Here is a 1,065-nt window from a genome sequence, read left to right as displayed (position 1 = left end):
GCATATATAAACAGTGTAAGGAAAGAAAGAGATCCATTAAAGAAATCAACAAAAACAAAGTAAAGAGTGGAAGGAAAAGAGTCAAATTTTTTAATGTGTGAAAATGGAAATAGAATCCATAAGCAAAACAAATACTCTGGGAATTTTGGAAATGAGGAATTTAAAATTTTCATACAAATAATTAATGAAATAAAGCTTGGTTCTTTCAGAAAATCCAAAAGAACAATAACTCCTATTCCAAACTAACAAAAGTAAAGAGAGAATATACAAATCCACCTACAGAGAAATTAAATGTGAGATGAAATAACAGACACAGAAAGTCCAGAAACTCACAAGGTCACACTTTTTTTTTTAATGTATAGAGCTTTTTTTTAATTACACGTTCTCTTTAATTACATTTCAAACACTAGCCCTTTTCATAGTTTCCTCTCTGAAAATTCCCTATACNCTCTCCCTTCTCCTGCTCCCCAACCCATCCACTCCCACTACCTGACCCTGGCATTCCCCTATACTGGGGTATAGAATCTTTACAAGACAAAGGGCCTCTCCTCCCATTGATGGCTGACTAGGCCATCCTCTGCTACANATGCAGTTAAAGACAGGAGCTCTAGGGGTACTGGTTAGTTCATATTGTGGTTCCTCCTATAGGGTTGCAGACCCCTTCAGCTTCTTGGGTACTTTCTCTAGCTCCTTCATTGGGGACCCTGTGTTCCATCCAATAGATGACTGTGAGCAACCACTTCCATAGTTGCCAGGCACCTGCATACTCTCACAGGAGGCATCTCATATCAGGGTCCTGTCAGCAAATCTTGTTGGTATATGCAATAGTGTCTGGGTTTGGTGGTTGTTTCTGGGATGAATCTCTGGTTGGGGCAGTCTCTGGATGGAACTTCCTCCAGTGTCTGCTCCAAACTTTGTCTCTGTAACTCTTTCCATGGGTGTTACATGGTTCCCCCTTTTAAGAAGAAACAAATTATCCACACTTTGGTCTTCCTTCTTCTTGAGTTTCATGAGTTTTGCATATTGTATCTTAGGTATTCTAAGTTTCTGGGCTAATATCCACTT

The 1,065-nt window shown here is 39.2% G+C and overlaps 1 protein-coding gene across 1 annotated transcript in view; it reads left to right on the top strand.

The window, feature by feature from the left end:
• LOC110287842 (TD and POZ domain-containing protein 5-like) overlaps positions 1–293 on the top strand; it is a gene marked incomplete at its 3' end in the record, with an annotated part of 5,814 nt that extends 5,521 nt beyond the window's left edge. The window contains exon 2 of the mRNA XM_021154358.1: positions 239–293. Coding sequence (XP_021010017.1) covers positions 239–293 — 55 coding nt within the window. The remainder of the gene's footprint in view (positions 1–238) is intronic.
• Between the last annotated feature and the right edge of the window lie 772 nt (positions 294–1,065).

Source organism: Mus caroli, unplaced genomic scaffold, assembly GCF_900094665.2.
Source record: "Mus caroli unplaced genomic scaffold, CAROLI_EIJ_v1.1 scaffold_20790_1, whole genome shotgun sequence".
Lineage (NCBI taxonomy): Eukaryota > Metazoa > Chordata > Mammalia > Rodentia > Muridae > Mus > Mus caroli.
This window is presented reverse-complemented; position numbering and strand designations above follow the sequence as displayed.